Here is an 18,643-nt window from a genome sequence, read left to right on the forward strand (position 1 = left end):
CAGTACAACCAATAAAGGCGACCAGGACTACAGACATTCAAAACAAGACCGGTATATGTACCAGTTGTGATCTTGGTCGGTGACACCAACTGAGACCGAGGAAAGTCCGATTAAAGCAGAACGTAAGAAAACAAGAAAAGATACTCAAAAATTCAATTTAAACGAACCACCAGAGACACCATTGGCACCAATTTGGCGCTGGAATTAGCGACGACGACAATGAGGAAGGAAACGTTTGAAAAAGAGAGACAGGTAGGTTGGTCCGGGATTTGAGGAAGGCCATGAGCCTAAGAGCACTTGGCGATACTGAGCGGAGGGGATGGTCATTACGCTGACACCAAACCAAGAACTTACAATGTGACGATTCAATAAGTAACAGAAAACCCGTAGGACACAAAGAATTTCGTCGCCACTAAAACCAAAGAGCATGTGCCGTACAGTTACCAGGGGGAGCCAAGGGAGAAGGGCGGAAGAGCAAAGATTACACGAAGTCGATGTTACTTTAGTGGACAAGCCTCTGAAGGAAAGGTACTCGGAGGACTGCATGTGATATCCGCAAAAACAAGTAGTAGAAATGTCGTAGCCGAAAGAAGATAGCCGTTCGGCGGAATACAAAGCAAGACTCCATGTGCCACTTTCCAATTGAGATCGATGACTTGCCTGTCCAAGGGCAAGAAGGACAAAAACTTCCAGGTTGAGGGCCAGTCAAGATCTCCGAAAGACGGTTTGACGGTTCCAGGTTGACGGCAGGATGGCGATACTGCTTCAATCATAATCCGGGACACTGGACCCCATCCTACGTCACAGAGAGTAAGCGGGATAGCGTCACTCCGCTTAGGGGGTACCCAGAGAAGTTGCCTACCTAGAGTTCAACGCTAACAAGTAAAATTTTGCGCAAAATAAGGGCGTGGTTAATTGTTTAACTTCCGTAGCTTCAGCATGTTATTTCACTTTTTTCTTTTTTTTTAAAAAAAGCTTAAACTTCTAGTTACATATGAATCTGTAGAATATAACTTTGACAACCATACAAGACATATTTCTTAAAAAAATAGAAAAACAATCTAACATCTTCGCAGATCAAAATTCAAGTTTTGAAATGAGTGTATTTTTCACTATTGTGGAAGGAGGCCGTGTGAGCTTAGCGCGCCCTTTGGATAACGAGTTTACTCCACGGTCGACAACTGCCAACAATTGAACAATACGACTTTATTTAAGTGATCTTACTTTTAATTCCTGCCTTTTCTTTCTTCTCTTGTTTTAACGCTTCTCTGGAGGGTTGTCTCTACTGGTTTCACGTTCAATTTTCCGTCTAAATTTCACTTACTGGATAAACCTTCTGCTTAAATGATCTTACTTTTAACTCCTGCCTTTTCTTTCTTCTCTTGTTTTAACGCTTCTCTGGAGGGTCGTCTCTACTGGTTTCACGTTCAATTTTCCTTCTAAATTTCACTTACTGGATAAACCTTCTGCTTAAATGATCTTACTTTTAACTCCTGCCTTTTCTTTCTTCTCTTGTTTTAACGCTTCTCTGGAGGGTCGTCTCTACTGGTTTCACGTTCAATTTTCCTTCTAAATTTCACTTACCAGATAAACTTTGTTCTAAATTCTAATCTTACAATTACTGATTACACATGTCTTCGAATGCTTAATTACTTACACTTTTCCTAACTACTAATGGCTTAAAAGATCATTACCGTATGTTCATCACGTAATTTATGTTCAGTCCTAATTTAAGTTTTACTCTAAGGCTAAGCTTACTTAAAATTATACAATACATTTTTCACTGGTATGTAATAACACTAGATGTTACTAAAAACTCTTTCTGCTGAGAAGTTTCATCGAATTAACACATAGTTAGATCACGGCTCAATTCTTACTGAGCTGTTCTACGAGACTGTTAACAAGAGGCAACGCGCAAGTTGACATAAAAATCCTGAACTAAAAATGGATTGATATATCTAGAGGATACATCAGAACTTTGTTTTCCTGAATTCTTCAAATAATGCATTTTATGTTGTTTGGAACAAGTAACTAAAAGCCGCATATTCATAACTATAAATGTCAAAGTGGAGCCTCGATGTCCCACGGAGCAAAATAAAGTTCCATTATCAGTGAATGCAGATCACATAGAAAATCACTGAACTTTATAAAGAATTTTCCCTAAAACCCAAAAGTCATCTAAGGTAAGTAGAAACAGGTAAAATGCTTAAATTTGCGCAAATAGACGTTGCCTATGCCTCAGTCGAGTAGAAACAGAAATATTCTTTTTATTCTAAGTATCACTTAAGATATATATTCAGCTAGCGATGTTTTTTTTTTATATATATTTATGGAAGCGATTTGAAATTTGGCGATAATAGCAGTTTTTATGGCACTAATTGCCCTTAAATTGTATTTGAAATAATTTCTTACTTTTCATGTAATGAATTGGAAATCATCTTGTGACACTATATTGTATGTTGCACTTCTAGCGAGGCTGTCGGCCGGTACGAGAAAACAAACTAATATAAACTTACATGGATATGTATATAAGGAATTCTCGCTATTTCAAATTAGCTGTATTTCTTTTAAGTTTTTACGTTGGCTGCATTTACTGCTCAATCAATTAATTTTTGTTCTTCCAGTGATGAATATTAACAGCACTACTGCGAAGGCGGAACTTCTTCAATCATAATCCGGGACACTGAATTCCATCCTGTGTTAGCGTTACCCAGTAATGGACCAGGGCACTTGCCTATCCAGAGTTCAACGCTGACCGTGCCCCGTGCTAGGTTTTCACAATAGCCTTCGAAAAAATGATTACGGTAATTATTTGCAACCCCTCCAGGCCAGTTATTGTAAACGACTGAATCGATCGGCAAAGGACCACTACATTCGCTGCTGTTAAACTTAAAATACCATCTGTTGCATTTGTCATTTGAATAGACATGGGCGTTTCCTTGGTAGGAGACTCTAAGAGCGGTATTGTCGTGCAGCTTGTTGAAATAGCATTCCTGGAATATTAAAAAAAAAAGACTGAATTGTTTGAATATTGATACACCTTACAAAGGAATAATTGCATACATAAATTAGGGAGGTTTAGACAACATTTGTAATACCACATACTGTAGTAGACTTCCCTCTTTCTTTTATATAAGTTATATTTTATAAGAAAATCGAGGCTGAACTTAGTTGCGAAAAATGAAGAATATTTCAAGAATAAACCTGAGGCCGAGATTTTGAAAAGCATACAATTCGATTCTCTAAACGGTAAAACTAGCTAAAAAACATTACAAGATACAGAGGGCCAATGGGCCTGCAGGCTCCGGTATTTGAAACCTGATAGTCTCAATGAAGGTGATTTCTTCTTTAGTCGAAACCAAACCACGAGAGTAAGGCGAGGCCGTTAACCGATGTTTTAGCACAGTTATAATTTTTCATGTTCACGCGGTGGTCACTATATAGCGCGCGCTTATTTAAATTTACTTTTGTATTAGTACGTCCATGTTTATCTCGATATACGAAAATAGGAATCTTTGAAACCGGAGCAGATCGAAGCGTTGGAATCGCGTCTCGCAGGCCGTGATATTGTTGCAATTATGCCAACAGGCTTTGGAAAGAGTTTAATTCATCAATACCCTGGTTACCAGAGGTTTTACTTGCCTGGTTTCCGGTGTCAGTCAACGAAGCGAAGCAAAGTATTTCCGTCTGACGCGCGCGAGAAAAAACCTCTGGTATCCAGGGTATTATTCATCAAGTGTTTTGTTTGGCAAAGCGTCTACCTCGAACGAGTGCGTTAGTGATTTCGCCGCTCAACAGCCTCATCGAAGAACAAGTCAGTGAACTGGCTAAGCTTGACCTTTCTGTCGTCCATTTCAAAGATTGAAAGAAAACGATGCAGAATGCGTGATAGGATCGATTCCCGCTGCTCTCTCGAACCTGATAATCGAGATTGTCCAGCCATTACTGAAAGAAAGTATCGCTTCATTTTTCGTTGTGTCTCGCCCGAGCGACATCTGTCAGAGCAATTTCAGCATTGATAGTTGTCGTCGATGAATCATCGCACACGATAGAAACATGATAAATAAGATCGGGTGTTGAGTTGCTTGCTATGAGTTTGAACAATGTCAGTAGTGCGTTTACGTGCATGTAGGTTCGATTTCCGCTGCTCTCTCGAGTGCGCTTTACGGCTCCGGCTCCTTTCCCGAACAGCGACTGGTAATCGAGCCTAATGAACAGGTAAGTCTATAAACCTTATCTTGTTTTGTAATATACTTACTTACCTCTTTTTTTAGATAAATAAGCTATGTTATGGACTGTGGAACCGTTGACGTTTTGTTTGACTCTCCTAGAGGTAAAGTTCCTTCATTCTTCGGTAAATGTCCTGCTAAGTTTTTCAGAATTCCATAATGTCCATAATTGAAGACCAATATGGCAAATCGAACATTCGCTTGAAAGGTCATCAAAGTTGCATGATTTTACGGTGCAAGAAATCCACTCCCATCAGATATAATTTTATACTTCATGAATTCAACGCGATCCGAATTTTGGTGAAACATCTGGCACGCAATCGGTTTTGATTCAGACATATATTTTTTTTTTTTTTTTTTTTTGTTCGGTCGGAAGGAAAACCAAGCTCTGTGACCAAACCGAAACAAACAATCCTGCTCGTTTAAATATCTCAAACACATGATGTGAATTCCGGATTGAGATTCTTTGTTTGAAATCTCTGTAATATTAAATATTTAAGGCTACACCTACAGGAGCAGCACTGAAAAATCGTTGAATTGCAAGATGGCCCTCTAGATCTGGCCTTCTTCTTTTCACAACTTCTTTGACAGTTTCAATAAACAAAGAAGGACTTCTCACGGCATGTTTTTGCCTCGCTACTTAACGCGTAGAGCGATTTTTTTTTTCAACACAACCTTCGGGATCAAGCGATAATGACGTGAAGATGAGAAATTTTATTGGATACGGTTAGTAGGCTTAGTTAAATTCACATCGAAAAATCACTCGACCGACAAAGGTCAAACTCTGGCTTAAACGGTAGTCTCTCCTTTCGTGCTTCTCTCCCCCAGGTATTCGCTCAGCCATGTTTTTCTCGCGGTTTTCTTGCGCGTCACGCACGACGGACTAAGCAAAAAAGGAACTACTTGTAGGCTAAATAGGTAAGGAACAATCCCATCAATCAATCAATCAATCAATCAATCAATCAATCAATCAATCAATCAATCAATCAATCAGTCTATTCATCCATCCGTTCGTCCGTCCGTCCATCAATCAATCATCTCGGGAGCGTTTCCATCTGTTTGTGTATTATTAGTTCTAGCTCGAAATTAAAATCTGACAATGGTTTAAATATTTAAAAGCAAAGAGTTTGATAGGTCCTAATACGATGACTTACCTTTATTTTACCGTTGTCAGTAAATGATTCTTCTCGCCATGCGCATTGTTTCCAATTAGCTCTCTGTCTTGGGTCCATGTTTGCTGCATCTCCTTTCTCTCCTTTTTTTCCGATGCCTTTTTCTCCCTTGAAGCCATCTCTACCCGGAGCACCCGGAGTTCCCGGTATTCCTGGGGCGCCGTTTGTTCCGGGCATTCCCGGCATTCCTGGTATTCCAGAAGGAGGATACGGCTGTTGAAATCAAAAAGATGTGATCAATAAGACGTAAATTTTAATCTTATCGGTTGCTAAAGGAATTGATTTTCCCCTGACGCTTAACCTCGCAGATCACTCAGCTCGCTTGTCTATTCTACTCTGAATTTCATGAGGTTGACTTGTGGCAAGTCAGTACCTGATGCTCTACTGATAAACCTCTTCAGAAAACAGCCCTAAGAAACTACGCGCGCTGATTGGTTAAAAATCGTGTTTCTATAACTCGTTAGAAACACAGAACTAGCACGTGCTGTTGACGTAATGATGGCGCGAGCAAAGAGAATTTACCTTTTGATAATCAAAGTGAAAAAGTTATTTTCCTTTTTTTCGTCGCAGTGTTTTCTAAAAGAAATAGAAAACATGTTCTCCGTGTTTCTATCGAATTACAAAAATACTCGTGAAGGTTTGGGAGAACTCGAAAAAGTTGTGGAAACACTCGCTGCGGCTCGTGTTCCCACAGCATTTCTCGTTCTCCCAAACTTCCACTCGTGTTTCTATAACTCGATAGTAACACGGTACATGTTTTCTATTTCTTAAGTACTGACTTATGAATAAATTTCTTCTTTTTATGAGAACGCTATTACCTTTTAAGCTTTTTAATTTTTTAAACATTTCAGCGTATCTTTTAAAGTAGTTAGTTTTTTATAGATATATATTATTTATACATGCTCTTTTTATTTTACGTTATATAGGGCCCCCGTTGATACCAGTCCTGCGACTGAAGGGGTCACCCTGTTTAAATATCGATTATTATTATTATTATTATTATTATTATTATTATTATTATTATTTTATGTACGTTATTCCTACTTTGCTCGCGCTCCTTAAGAAACAACCTACCCTGCATGTAGAAGTCGAAGCATTTGACTTCAGTTCCTTCGCGTAAGTTCTTGTCGACGAGGACAACAAGAATACAGCAATAAACAATGAAGGGAAGACATCCATTATGTTTAGTTGCTTGTGTTTCTTATGAACGATCTTGCCTTCAAAACGTTGAGAAAATGACACATGGAAGAGGCGATGGAAAGTCCTTTATCATGTTTTTTTGCTTCCCTTCAGCTCGATTCCGCAAAACGGGAACTTAATTCCAATCTGAAACGAAACGATTGGCTGCCTTCAGTCCACGTGCAGTGCGCTCAATCAACACGGCATAACTGAGCTTAGCTGAAGCACGTTTCAATTCTAATCTTGGTTTTCATTTTACAGCTAATCCCATGACATTCAGTAGCTTTGGAACAGGCTTGTCCTTACATACGCGTCCGCCTATTCCGCAAATGCATTTAAACGTTATTTTCACTGACACGATAGGCACGAAACTTGCCTCGCTTTAATGTTATTAGGCTTCTAGCGTTCTCACGTATTGGTACCATTTAGTCTAGTTCCCCTGGGTATTCAATGGCCTATTTAAACAGCGTGTTTCAGGTTATTTCGGCCGCTTTTCCCCGTTACGCTTAAGGCCAGCGTCACGTTGTTTTTTATCCACCCGCCTCCCCTTCGGCGACGATTTTCTCCTCTTAATCGTACCGCTCATTGCCTGGCAAAATTATATTTCCATAACTTAATCACATCGATCTGGGTAATGAGTGGCTATGTGCCAGTGAAAATGTGGAGCTATCTACAAACAAAGTCAAAAGTAATGTGAGGGGCTGAGGAAATATGGAGATAAAAGCTCATACTTTTATTTAATACTGTCAGCCAATCAAAACATGTTATTTTACCTGAGAGATTAAGCACAGTAACATTGCCACTAGCTAGCCGGCCAATCAATAGCTACATCTTTATTATGAAAAACCGCATCCGCGGTAACATTATCGTGCCAGATGTAATTTCTAAAGAAACGCGAAAGCGCAGTGATGAAACTTCAGGAACATCGTCGAGATAAAGAACAGTACACAAGTAGGGCGTCATTTGTGTTTCGATGTGAATATGTCATCCTTAATGCAGCAACCGTTCGTGAGCTATTCGTGAGTTGTTGTTTTTATTTATTTATTTATTTTAAACTATACTTATCAACAACAACAGCAACAAAAACATACCGGGACTTAGGGAGCAATGCAATTGATACTTGTTAGACTTAAAGCGTAACTATATATAAGCTAACTAGTTGGTGTAAATTTTAAAAAGTTTAGCCGCTTTAGAATACTGACAACCGGTTGCTAAAGTCATTTGAAAATGACTCTAGTTTTTAACACCTGAGGTAATGCGTTTTATCTGAGTTAGCCTAAACCTTGACAGAAACGTGTAAGTGGCAAGACACACCACTGATCAGAAAGTGAACAAAAAAGAAACCGAAAAAAAAAAAAACCCTACTAATTAATAAAGGCTTTAGCAATGAATGAAGTTACTAGATCGCGCGGAAAATATCTATACGAGTTATACTCACCATAACCTCATTTTGTTTTATGTTAAGCTGGACAACCATCAGCGCTTTCAGCGGTAGACTCGGCGTCGCATCAGAGCTTCGGTGAAGCGCGTTTTAATTTTAATCTTCAGTTTCACTTTACAGCTAAACCCAAGACAGCAAGCAACATTGGATCCAATTTAAGTCATCGGTACAGTTCTTTAACTACCCTTAAAGAGAGCTTTTAAGAACGAGAATTCTTTTGTAGTCCGCGCGCGAAAAAACAAAGGATTGATACAGTACTAGTACGTATTCTCGTTCCCAGGGCCGCTTGTCCCTCTCAGCCGGCGGAGCCTTGGCACGAGGAGAAGGTGGCTCTAGCCCGAGACACATGATTTGATTGGCGAGATTTTCATTAAAAGAAAGTTGATTTCGATTACAGTACGTACAGACCTTAACAGATATTAATAAACTGAGGGAATTTAAAACAGTAGTCAAATTCTGAGCGCAGGTGGCATTCATGATTTTTTGTTATGGAGGATTTCGCAGAAAGTTTTCACCATAAGCCGAAGTTATTGCTCTGCTCGGTAAATCTTTTATTTGGCAGCCTATTCAATTAGAATTGTCGCTGAAGAAAACGAGAAACAAAGAGGGAAAGAAGCCCTCAAACAAGAGGGCCTTTCCTGTTTTTAAAGGCGCATGATTTTGGTTCAAAAGTATAGAAAGTGTTGACAATTCTGGCGGCTTTTATTTTCGCATTTTTTTTTTTTTTTGTTAGGTCCAAACACTCACAGGGAACTGGAAAAAAAATTCCTCAAAGTTTGTCTATTCAATAACCATGCATTATTTGCGAGAAACAGTCATTGCAAATTTATCAAATAGGTAATAACTTTTTTCCGAGTGAATTTAATTTAGTAACAAGGATAAGCATGTATATGTCAGTTTTTCGCTACTCGTTTCAATTTTGAAAGTGGCTACTAGGATTTCTCATGGCATCATTTAATGTCGGAGTCAACGTCGTGTCAAAATTAAAGCGCGCCTATTTACAATTAGCTCTTAACTTGTCCTTGGATGAATTTATGATAAGGGAATTCTAAAAACAGGAAACAAACCGTTTGAGACTTGTGGCTCTGGAATAAACTACCCCTCCAGATCAGACTTTCATCATCAGAGGCAGTTTTTAAGGCTAATCTTAAGACTTATCTTTTTAAGCGTGCATTTGATTTGTAGTTTTTACTTTTTATTTGTAGCCTAATTGTATCATATAGCGTATTTAATTCTTAGGATTTTAACTTTTAGGATTTAGGATTTTAGGTTTTTAAAGAATTAGGATTTTAATTTTAAAGTATTGTAAAGCGCCATGGACAATTAGTGGAAAATGGCGCTATATAAATGTGTATTTATTTTATTTATTTTATTTTATTTATTTATTCATTTCACGGCATATTTCGAAGCATTGCAAATAAAACCCTTAGCATACCCTAAAGCAATCCCTTTAGTCTTCTGCAATTTTGCCTATCCATGTCTATTTTATGGCTTTTCCGAATTTTTATTTTCAGTTCTGCTACAAGTCTAAGTCACTATTGTGATATTTCAATTGATTGTAGGACCCGAGAAGGAAAAAGCTTTAACTGTTTTATTGGCAATAAAATTGGGTGATCTAGGCCATGTAGATTCACTTGTTTGATTCAAGCCGCGTTACTGGGGTGCCGGTACTCTGATGATTGTGCGTTAACCAAGCTAACAGTTGGGTAGTGGGCTATGCTAAAATGAGTACCAACGCCTTTGGCTCCTTTGTTACAATGAACAGTATACCCTCATGTGCTGCTTACGGAACAAAGGTGACATGGCATGCGAGTGGTAAATAAAAGGAAAAAGGAAGTCTGTGAAACGCAATTGTAACGTTAAAGGGTAAAGTCTCTATAGGTGCCAAGTGGCCTACTAGTAACAGGCCAGAGTCCGTAGCATGAAGCGACTAGATGTATTTTTACTCCCCCCTGAATGGACTTCTAGTCCATCGCAGGGTTACCCCAGCATTAAATTCGCCGGTACCCATTTATATACCTGGGTGGAGAGAAGCACTGAGAGAGTTAAGTTTCTTGCCCAAGTACACAACACAATGTCCCCGGTCGGGGAGACGAACTCAATAACCACGAGGCCACCGCGCCTCCACAAAACGCAATTGTAACCCAACTTTACTTTCCCGTTGTCTGTACTCGTTGATCCTCGCAATACGCACTGTTTCCAGTTAGTTCGTTGTCTTAGGTCCATGTTCATCGCATGTACTTTCTCCCTCTTTAAACCTGCCACCCTCACTGGGCCAATTTAGTTTTAGTTCATTTTTCCTTTCGGGAAGGATATTAAAAGCTATTTCTCTTTTTTGCAGGTTTATGGCCCGAGATGCATGCGAGGTATATAAACATGCAACAACAAAAAATATAAATAAATAAATGAATAAAACACAGAGAGAGACCAATATTCTCCCATACAAGCAAGCAAACTCAATAAGGTGTTTATGATAATGCTTTTTTAATCTGCTGATAAACTGATGCGTTTTGGCGATCCATTCTCGGTAAATGCGCGAAAGCTAAGCATTTATTTGCGTTTCTCGCGTCGCTTTTTTGAACTTTTAAATAAATTGCCCTTAAAACATGAAGTTAAAAGTTTCTACGTGACAAAAAAAGAAAAAGAAACCAGACTGTTTACTTTGAGCAATGGATTGAAAAGGCAATTCGTCGAGACTAATTTGTAAGCGATCCATCCAGCGGCCCCTATTGCAAAATTCTGACTGCTAAGGGAACTAATCATAGTTATAATATAAACTAGCTTACAGAATTCCCATCCTCCTAGTAAAATCCTACCTTATCTTTACACATACATACTGCAAGGGATACCCTGAGGATCATACCACATCTTTCCCATTCGAAGACATCGAAGGACAATAAATGACCTCACGTTTTGTTGACGAGTTTCCAACTTCTTCGCATTATTTTAGTTTGTTCTATTTTATTGCATCGGAAGACTGCTGCTTATTCACAATATTTTAATATCATTCCATCTGATGGCAATTCGCCAGTACGCCACAACAAGTTTAGTTACGATTTTAAAGAAACAGTTCAAAGTTCAAAATCACTTTAATCGTAGACTCATTTGCCTGCTAAGTAACGTATGGCTTCATGTGTCTAAGAACTACGGTACTGAATCAAACAATAAAAAGTAACTCAGATATAAAGTTAAATTTGCCATCAATTTTGACGTCGAGTGTACCAGTTAAACTCGCTTTTTTTAAATTCTGGCTACTGGGATGGCGGTACTTCTTCCACCAGTATCCGGGACACTTCATTCCATCCTGTGTAAGCGTCATCCCGTGTTAAACCAGAGCACTTGCCTACCCAGAGTTCAACGCTAACCGTGCCGCCTGGAAGGTTCTCGCAGTAACCTTCAAATGAATTATGACTGTGGATGTTTGGAATCCCTCCTCTCCAGTCAGTGTAAAGCAACGATTCAATCGGCAAGGGACCACTACATTCATTGCCGTTAAACTTAAAATACCATCTGTTGCAAGCAGCATCAGAATATACGTGAATGTTTCCCTGGTAGGAGACTTTGAGGGCCGTATTGTCGTACAGCTTATTAAAAAAGCAATCCTAAAACAGAAAAGAAAATGTGAAAAAAAACGCAGGAAAGCTGTAGCCAAAAAAGAAAAACATGAATAACTTAAGGTTAAAATTAAAACTGTAAAGCCGTATAAGCAGGTTTAACATTAATCCTATAACAAACAACATTTCGCCGCTCAAAGCTCGTCATGGGGTCTAAGTTAAAAAACAAGTTGTTGTTTTTGACCATCTCGTGGCTAAGTCCTGTCTGTCCGTTTGTATAAAGGCTGGTTTAAACTTCCGCATAAGCAGGAGCAGGAACAACATACGGAGACACAGTCAAATATAATTAATGCTGATCAACATAATTAATGTCTTTTGTTAGGATAATTTCCTGAACTTCACAGCCCCTTACTGCGTCTGCCCACGTTACTTACTCTTATTTATTATATCTATCAGTTAGAAAGCGCGCTGTAATTGGTCAATTTAGCGGGCCGTAATCTATTGTACGGCCCGCTAAAATTTTAAGCTGATTTTGTTGCCAAAATGTTTCGTGATTTATCGTCAGGTGTTCTCAACTTTTTTAAGCAAACTTTCTCTTACTTCTGAAATTGTGTAGAAAAAGCTGCTAACGACTTAAGAGTCACTTAACGATTTCAAATTGACTCGTTTTGCTTTCGAGGTGCGTGAGAAATTTGAAGCCCTTCCGCGTGAATACAAATCGTCCCCGAACTCGTCAGACACACAGTAGAGATAAAATAAATACTCTACTAACCTCGTTTTCTCGGTCCTTACTGTAAGTTACGGATCCTAGTTTTTCCCCTTCGATTTATGGGCCGAGCGCTTCGCACTTGGGCCATAAATCGATGGGGAAATATCTTGGTGGTATATAGTTATCTGGTAGTGAAAAGCCCAAACAAAGGTAATTTTGTTTCAGAATGTTAGATCTCTCCACCTACACATAGATGATGTGCGAAGTGATTACAACATTCAGAAAGCTGATGTGAACATTTTTGTTGAAACAAAGCTTATCTTGTCTGATAGGGATGATGCATATAGCCTTGGTGGATTTACACTTTACAGAAATGATTTCAATCAGTCTCACTTAAGAACTTGCTATGGAACTGCTATATACATTAAGAATGATTTGAATTGTGTTGAAATTCCAGACAGGTTCAACTTTAATAATGTAGAAATTACTGTTATGGTTCTAAGCCATCCAAATCCAAATATTCATGTTGTCGGTATCTACCGCTCAAAAACTAATGTTCCAATTTCAGAGTTAATTGATGCCCTTACTCATCTGCATAACTCAGTATTGACAGAACCTACAGTTGCTGCTGTCCTGCTTGGGGATTTCAAAGTTAATCTAATGCAGGATACTACAGAAAAAAGGGCTCTCAACAAATATCTGATAACAGACAGAGGATACATACAGTTGATTAACCAGTATACTACTGACTATCGAACACAAATAGATCACATTTATACCAATGTACCACAACTTGTGCAATGTGCAGGTACCCTAGAGTCCTACTACAGTGATCATAAACCTACCTTTATTTCCCTTAAGGCTGACTGAATATATTATCTTCAGTGCCACTTAACTGTGCCAGTGTACAATAGTAATGCATCATGAGTCATTTAACTATGACTTTTTTATTTCCACAGTCACTGTGACAGTTATGTAGCAACAATCTAAATGTATTTAGCAACTACAGGTTTAAATCACACAGAAAACAAATTTTATCACTTGCACAGAGACATACTGTACAACAATATGTTGACAACCTAAGATACATTCTTACTTGCAATTGTATTGTTACGATTCTTGGTGATTTTAACACGAACTACCTGAACTACGGTAAAATAAAAATACTACATGTAAATACAGTGATAGACACATTTTAATATACACAGATTGTGTACAGCCCTACTTTTGTATCGGCGGGAAGTTTGCTAGATCACAGCAACATCAACCCACTGATGTTTAATGTTCTTCAGAATTCTGTCATAAGTGTTAATACTATTCTGATCTTGAATCCATAATTAACAAATACATCTGCATTTCATATGATTTCCACTAACAGTCACAGTACACACCAACAGTTTGGCTGCACATGTTGTGATAACACCAAATTTGCACTTAAACATGGCATTGCTGCCTTTGAAACCATTACTGTACCTTTCAGTAACATGTGAATTACATGGAACGGCAGTTTACGATCCAGCATGCAAATTACATTTTAAAGATCAATCATGTCACAGATTTCTCAGGAAACAAGTGTGATATTCTGGACTATTCAAAACGTCACATTTATGAGTTGCGTTTGGTGGATTTCAATCTATTTAGTCTGCTTCCACTTTAACATGGCCATTACAATTATGATTGGCAGCTGTGTAAAATGCGATCACAACTTGGTCTTTCGATAGTTCACATGCTATAGAAAAATTGAGTAAAAAGTTTATTTATCAAAAATAAAGCTTTAATTTGAACAAGATGTTTCTTTCTGCCTTCTATACAACCTGTTAGTTTTCTGATGTTGCTCAACCAAGGGAACAGACTTTGTTAAACAGTGATATTGATAAAAACCATCAATTCGGTGTAGTTCACTGTACGTATGCATCAATGAATTAATGTGTGATCTAAAATAAGTTTAAATGATATTTCTAAATGTTTTACTAGTTTCTTATATTATTTGTTTATTTTTGTATAATTACTAACCTTTTGATATTGATGCTTAAAAGCCCTTTTCAGGAATGCTCTGTTAAGTTTATACATGTATGTACTGTATGTATGTAGCCGGAAGTCTTCAAATCAGGACTCTCTCTTGAGTCCTTGTGACCCCTTGGGGCACAAATATTCCATGCAGCATACATGGTAAGTATTTCTTGTCCGGCCTCACTATTGCATAACCAATAGTAAGAGCAACTACACGTATTTATGATGTTATGCTTTGAGACAAGCCCTTGGTGTTAACTGTGTACTTTAGCTCTTAGCAGTGTTTGAGTCACTTACTATATGACTTATTAATTTGTAGTCTGTTATCTTGTTGCAGAACTGACTGACAAGGATACAATATGAAAATGAACAAGATAAAGATTTGACAAAGATATAAATTGTGGACAACTTTGTACTGCCATGTGATATATTCCTACTTCCTTTAATGTTGTCAGGCTGCATTTTCAATATATCTTGCATCACAAACATTAGTCAGTGCCAACAAGTACTGGCTCCATTCACACAACAGACAGTCAAGTTATGGTAATTCATACAAGTGGCAATGGTTGAAGATTCATAGGATCCAAGTCAACAAAATCTGATATAAACAAATACTGATGGAACAAAGCACTATTCAGCACTGATGGAACAAAGCACTGTTCAATGCATGGCCATTCCTGGCTTTATATCAATGTGCAACTCGAACCCTGTACTCTGTCAAGGTACCATCTACTACATGTGTATGCATAACATGAAAACAATAACAGCTTCAGTCACCTAATGACAGAACATATTGTGCATCACATTAAGCTTTTTTTATCAAGCAAGTGTCAGGAACAGTGTACATTCGACACTGGAAAATTTGACCCATTTACAGACTTTATAAAATGTTTGTAGATCCTGAATTTACAGACTTGGTTACTTATCCAGCTTAAAAATAAAATATCTGTAAATTTATTTTACAAAGATTTTGTTTAGTTTTTAGCTCTGTTCATTTCAAAATGTTTGTAAAATGTTTGTAAATTGTACCAGCTACAATAAGAGGAAAGAATTCCTAATTTACAGACCTAACAAAATCTTCTAAGAATGTGTTTAAATTTACCATTTACAAAGATTTTACGCGTTTAGCCTAATCATGTAAAATCTCTGTAAATTGACATACACGGGGCACCATAAAATCTCTGTAAATTGACATACTCGCGGCACCATAAAATCTCTGCAAAATCTCTGTAAATTGACATACTCGGGGCACCATGAAATCTCGGCAAAATCTCTGTAAATTGACATACTCGGGGCACCATAAAATCTCTGTAAATTGACATACTCAGGGCACCATAAAATCTCTGTAAATTGACATACTTGGGGCACTATAAAATCTCTGTAAATTGACATACTCGGGGCACCATAAAATCTCTGTAAATTGACATACGCTCGGGGCATGAAAAAGAAAGCATACGTTGGCCCAGGGACTATGTGAATTCTCCTCGTTAAAACTTCCGAAGCCAGGTATCATCAACTAAGCACAAATCTGAACGGGACAAACTTTGGTCAGGTAGTCAGTTAATTGGGGCGCATCGCATGTAGATCGCCGACTGGTGATACTCCTTCTGCGAAGCGTGCTAAACCTACTCAGGAGGTCGACAGCTATCGACCTGCAAAACAAGGTGTTCTTTCTCGAAGTAAAGTTACGGCAGTCTCCGAAGAAAAATCGGGCCAAGATAAATGATAAATATGATATCCGTGAATAGAAGCAACGTAGTTTTCTTGCGAACAGTTCTAATCAAACAGCTAGGCCCTAATAACACAACATAAAGTACTCATTATAAACACGTTTGAAACAAAGAAAGGTCGAGAGACCGAGAAGAGAACGGTAAATGTACAAATGTCACGAACCGTATTACTCGTGTAAGCCCGTCAACCCCATTTTACACTGATTGCCATATCGGAACCGAACCGAACCGAACCATTTCCCCCCGACTCAAAGTCGTGTCGTCCCCGAAAAAAGTCGATTCGCCCCGATCGACCAAAAGTTAGTTCGCCGGAAGTTTTTTTCGTACAATTTAGAAAGGAATAAATGGTTGCAGTCATAAAGAATCAATTATTCTGTTGCTATGGGAGTGCAACAACACTTCTACGTGCGTAATCCAACAAATATGTTTATTTTAGACTCAATGGCTCTTTAACTACGCAAACCTTTAATAAAATGGTTTAAAAGGCGTTTCATATACTCTACAGGTAAAAGCCGTGGATGGTTTATTAAGTTTTCAAATACAATCGGCCATCGATCAATCAACGGACTTTGTTTCTACGCCGTAATCAAACAAATATATTTTTTTCTGGTTAGTATGATTTGCACGAATTGAAAGCCTTTCTCAATTTGTTCAGTAATTTCCTAAAATTTGCGAGCACCCGGCTAGTAGGTAGCGATTGTAATGAGAGGTGGAAGAAAATGCGGGCTCATTTCGGAACAGCGGCTAATGTAGTAGCTTTGGCCGAGTAGGTCTGGGTCAGGAGGGAGAGGTCAACTTCGCTTGCGTAGCAGTGCGATTGCGCGCCCGATGATCTTGGCCATTATGACGTCACTCGTGAGCCGGCCAGTGAAGTTTCGATGGCCGCTAAAATAATGACACCAGAAAAGTTTTTCATCCGATGATTGCTCAAAGAATTTGAAAGAAAGCGATCAACAGAGCACAGGAATAAGATAACCTGTTAATATTGTGTCTAAAATTACTTTGGTTTTCAAAAACTAGATGTCAAAAGGCTCAAAAACACGCAAAATTTCGAGATCGCTCAATTGAAAACGTGATTTAAAAGTGAAACTTTGTGCTCGTTTCATGGGCGATATCTGGAAAACCTAACAATGAACAACACAAACACGAAAATATGATCTTGATATGGTTTAAAACGTTTGAATGGTGACGAAAACGAATCATTTAAAATATGCATAAAAATGATCAGTGGGTTTAAATCCATTATTTTGTAGACGATAGCATGGAGGACCTGCTGATCAATAATCGAAAACCTCGAAATACGAGAAAGTATTAGATGGAAAATGCTCCCTTACAAAGAAATTTAAGCTATCAAGTCATAAGCTGGGTTGGAAAGTAAATAATGCACCAAGGAATTATTTTTCTGCGCTAAATTATCCGCAAAACCGTCGAAGATAACATTTTCTTCCGCGAGGCCAACCAACTGACGCAAGCTTCCGAGAAGACGTGTGGATATTTTAGATGGTAAAATGATACAAAATCATTGTATGGGAGACCTAGATGAAACGGATGATATTCAGAATAACATGGACGAGACCTTAACAGAAAGGGGCTTCATTTCATGTGAAAATGTTCGTCAAATATGAGATCAATGCAGGATCTGTTTCCTCGGGCGTCCGCATGCAATGCAAAGCTGTTTCTTGTCTCGCAGCTTCTTCTGAACTTCTGACAAGAAAGGCATCCTAAACTGTTGCTTTGGGTTCTAATTTTTTTTGTTAATTTCTCAGTGAGTTCACTTAAACCTGTATAGACTAAAAGAAAACTGTGTAGGATGTTACATGGAAAGAACTAAAAAATAGAGAATCTGGTTCCAAGCAGCAACTGAATTGAAGAGGAAAGAAAATATGAACTGGGACACTTCTTATACTAAGCCATTGGCAATAAGAGTTAACTTATCCAGGAGAAACCTGTTGAGCCAAAATGACTTATCGCCAAAACAAATAGTTCAGTATACTAAGGAAGGTTATGACAAAGGTGATCTCTTATTGTAACCAAACCGCTTGTTTTCTAATAGTATCTGTCTTGAGACACCGTGAAAGCTTTACTGCCTCTAAGTTTGAAATGATAATCAATTCTTTTCTTTATACTTTATGCTTTTAATTTTCATCACAGTAAATCGTATTTAAATAAAGATAGCTTCGACAATTATTTTACATTAAGTTTAAACTGACCTACAAAGAAATATTGTGGAGAAGAGTGTCACAGACGTTGTACTTGTAAACATGAACCCCAAGCCTGATTTCTCCCCAGCTCCATCTATCCCAGGTTCCCTGTTGCTTTTTGCATTGATGACTTTATTTTTGGCTTCAAGAGAATGCATCATGCAAGTGATAAGCATACATTTTCCACAAATAACAAACAAAAAAAAAACACACACACACAAGATTGGGTTTTAAATGTTTAATTGACAGTACATTGACAATAAATAGATAGCTTTACATGGTCAGAAAACGGGCCTGCTTGGATGGTCTTGCAAAGGTAGTGGAGGATGGTAACCTACGATCAAATAAGACTCCTCTTAATATTCACCAGTTGAAAATTGGAGTAAATGTTGACGTGACCTCCCTTCCCTCTTTGGTT

General features: G+C 38.2%; 1 protein-coding gene and 2 long non-coding RNA genes across 3 annotated transcripts in view; 1 reads left to right on the forward strand and 2 right to left on the reverse strand.

Moving 5' to 3' along the window:
• Window positions 1-1,184: 1,184 nt before the first annotated feature.
• Window positions 1,185-6,630, reverse strand: LOC149096158 (collagen triple helix repeat-containing protein 1-like). Its single transcript, XM_089281544.1, has 3 exons — window positions 6,476-6,630; window positions 5,384-5,614; window positions 1,185-2,993 (listed from the first exon to the last, which is right to left on the reverse strand). The coding sequence occupies exons 1-3, from the start codon at window positions 6,578-6,580 to the stop codon at window positions 2,643-2,645; spliced, it is 687 nt and encodes a 228-aa protein (XP_089137670.1). The 5' UTR covers window positions 6,581-6,630; the 3' UTR covers window positions 1,185-2,642.
• Window positions 3,673-15,074, forward strand: LOC149096159 (uncharacterized). The gene is made up of 2 exons (XR_016204669.1): window positions 3,673-4,218; window positions 14,632-15,074. It is a non-coding gene; the product is annotated as an uncharacterized LOC149096159 (long non-coding RNA).
• Window positions 15,075-18,448: 3,374 nt separating this feature from the next.
• The window catches only part of LOC149096160 (uncharacterized), a 2,149-nt gene continuing 1,954 nt past the window's right edge, over window positions 18,449-18,643 (reverse strand). Inside the window, exon 2 of the long non-coding RNA XR_016204666.1 lies at window positions 18,449-18,559. This is a non-coding gene — a long non-coding RNA (uncharacterized LOC149096160). The remainder of the gene's footprint in view (window positions 18,560-18,643) is intronic.

This window comes from Orbicella faveolata, unplaced genomic scaffold, assembly GCF_042242905.1.
Source record: "Orbicella faveolata isolate gen_17 unplaced genomic scaffold, um_ofav_v1 contig_48, whole genome shotgun sequence".
Lineage (NCBI taxonomy): Eukaryota > Metazoa > Cnidaria > Anthozoa > Scleractinia > Merulinidae > Orbicella > Orbicella faveolata.

Coding starts and splice junctions, on each gene's coding strand:
- LOC149096158 (XM_089281544.1), bottom strand. CDS start 6,580: ATGGATGTCTTCCCTTCATTGTTTATTGCTGTATTCTTGTTGTCCTCG. Junction 5,615..6,475: donor CTTCGACTTCTACATGCAGG/GTAGGTTGTTTC, acceptor TGATTTCAACAG/CCGTATCCTCCTTCTGGAAT. Junction 2,994..5,383: donor CTGACAACGGTAAAATAAAG/GTAAGTCATCGT, acceptor TTAATATTCCAG/GAATGCTATTTCAACAAGCT.